Source organism: Octopus bimaculoides, unplaced genomic scaffold (genome assembly GCF_001194135.2).
Source record: "Octopus bimaculoides isolate UCB-OBI-ISO-001 unplaced genomic scaffold, ASM119413v2 Scaffold_72427, whole genome shotgun sequence".
In the NCBI taxonomy this organism is placed as follows: domain Eukaryota; kingdom Metazoa; phylum Mollusca; class Cephalopoda; order Octopoda; family Octopodidae; genus Octopus; species Octopus bimaculoides.
This window is the reverse complement of record NW_026331407.1, coordinates 1-2,273: the sequence shown is the minus strand read 5'-3', so window position 1 is coordinate 2,273 and position 2,273 is coordinate 1. Positions and strand designations below refer to the sequence as shown.

The 2,273-nt window shown below is 37.8% G+C and overlaps 1 protein-coding gene across 1 annotated transcript in view; it reads left to right on the top strand.

Annotated features, from left to right (window-relative positions):
* Positions 1-1,340, top strand: part of LOC106877748 (nitric oxide synthase-like protein) — a 3,287-nt gene extending 1,947 nt beyond the window's left edge. Inside the window, exon 2 of the mRNA XM_014926757.2 lies at positions 1,204-1,340. Coding sequence (XP_014782243.2) covers positions 1,204-1,338 — 135 coding nt within the window. The 3' untranslated portion in view covers positions 1,339-1,340. The remainder of the gene's footprint in view (positions 1-1,203) is intronic.
* The last annotated feature ends 933 nt before the right edge of the window (positions 1,341-2,273 follow it).

The window sequence follows — 2,273 nt, the reverse complement described above, 5'->3', positions numbered from 1 at the left end:
ATATATATATATACATATATATATATATATATATAAATATATACATACATATATATATATAAATATAAATATGCATATATAGAAATATTAATATTTCTATTAATATATATATTTCTATATATATAGAAATATTAATATTTCTAAGTCTCTCTAAAGGAGACTACGGCAGCGGTACTGAATATTAATAGTTATCGCCAAGCCAACATGGCAGTCCAAATAAAGGGACAAATGCTGCCGTTGGTTAGCTCCAAGAGGCCATTACTATTTTTGAAAACCAGTGGATATATTCCCCTGAATTTAGGTAAATAATCCTTCGTACAGACGGTCAGTAGCGACACCTGCTGGGTTCGGATGCTCTACATTAATAAGGGGCAGCACCCTGAAACTAGTCTGTGGATGCCAGACCAGCAAGGGGAAACGGCTAACCTCCCCTGTTCGAAGGTTATAATGGACACAGGTTCGTGTGTCACATAGCTAGCTAGAGGCGATGGTCTCTTGGAGCTAATCAACGGCAGCATTCGTACTATTTTGGGGACTGCCATGTTGGCTTGGCGATAACTATTAATATATATATATACCGAAGACGGGTGTCTAAACAACAGCACTCGGGAAGTGAGAAAGTCTTTTACGTTTCGAGCCTACGCTCTTCGACAGAAAGGAACATACATCCGAAGATAGCTTCACAGACTGAAACTTCGAAGTCACTGTCAATAATATTCTTGTTTAAGAAGGGTAAATTCGTACTGGTCTTGAACAAGAATATTGTGCTCTGGCCGATAACTGAAGAAGATTTGGTGACCTTCTGTATTTTCCGTTCGTCTGTGTATTTAACATGCTTAGTATCAAAGCGTCGATTTGTGAGTCGATTCAGCCCGAGTTTAGCTCATCATTTTTCGGTCATTTGTTTATATTTAAAAATTGTCGCTTCAAATCGGAGAATAAATATCATTATGATATATATTATATACAGTTATTATACTGTGATTCTTTAGTTTAATGATAAGTTTAATGATAAATTTCTTTTTATTATGACTTGTCGTAAAAACAATGTAGATATATAGATGTATGTGCGTGTGTGTGTATGTGAGTGTTTGTATGTGTGTGTTTGTGTTCGTGTAGTGAAAGAAAAGGGAGAGAGAGACAGAGCAAGTGACCGATAATGGCGTATACATAAGTACAGTGTGTTTATCATTTTCGTTCTAGGACGCCAATCGATTCCATGAAGACATATTCGGTGTGACAGTTCATCGGTCGACACCGACAAGTCACGTGCCAGACAAGTCAGCGATACAGAGCAATAGAAACTATAGCATACCGGAAGTGGAAGAGGTAATATAAAATAATTTATCCACCATCTTTAATTCGTTATTGATAATATCATAAGAAATAATTCTTTCTAGGATACCGACCGGAAGGAAGTGTATCTCCTAATTTCATCACTGCTATATCTTAGATTGAGTCTTAAACGATTATTTGTTAATTCATTTATCTTGAGGAAGAAACAGGTTAACATTTGTTATATTGATCGATTTGCGATTCATGAGATGCCTTCACATGTAACCATAAACCATGCTTTGCTAATCCTCTGAAGGAATATATTAATGGAGATAAAAGAGGTACCTTCCAGGAGCTTTGAGACTTTTTTTAGGAGAGACGGTTATAATCCTAGATTATTGTACTTTCAGCAAACCATTATTATACATCTACGAAGCTGATCTGCCAGCTTTTGTTATTCCAGATTACAGGAGACAGCTGTAACAACACTTTTAACACGCCCTACTAAACACTACTTGTTACAGCTGACTAGTTTTCAGAATGCAGTCAGGACGCGAAGACAATTTGGAAGCTTGCTACGCAATCAATTTTCGTGTTAAACTGGACAAAGATGTAACAGCAACATATGAAATTCTTCAGGCTGCTGATGGATTAACTTGTATGGATTAACTGTTTTTTCGCTGGCACAAGAGGCCAGGCAAAGCAAGTCCATGTGGAAGCTCCTGAAGATCCCCTTTTTCGACAGAAAAGGCATTACCTACACTCACTGGGTTCCCTCTGGCAAGATGGTCGACAAAGAATATTTGCGGAAGTTTTGAGGGAGTTGAGGAAAAGATATTTTGCCTTAAAAGACCAGAGCGCCTGCACCAGGACATTGCACTTGTCCACAATTCCATCCTGGTAAGCAACCATTTAACAGAGATGGGCATCAAAACTATCCCTCACTCACCCTACAGGCCAAACCTTACGCCCTGTGACTTTTCGTTGTTTTCTAAGCT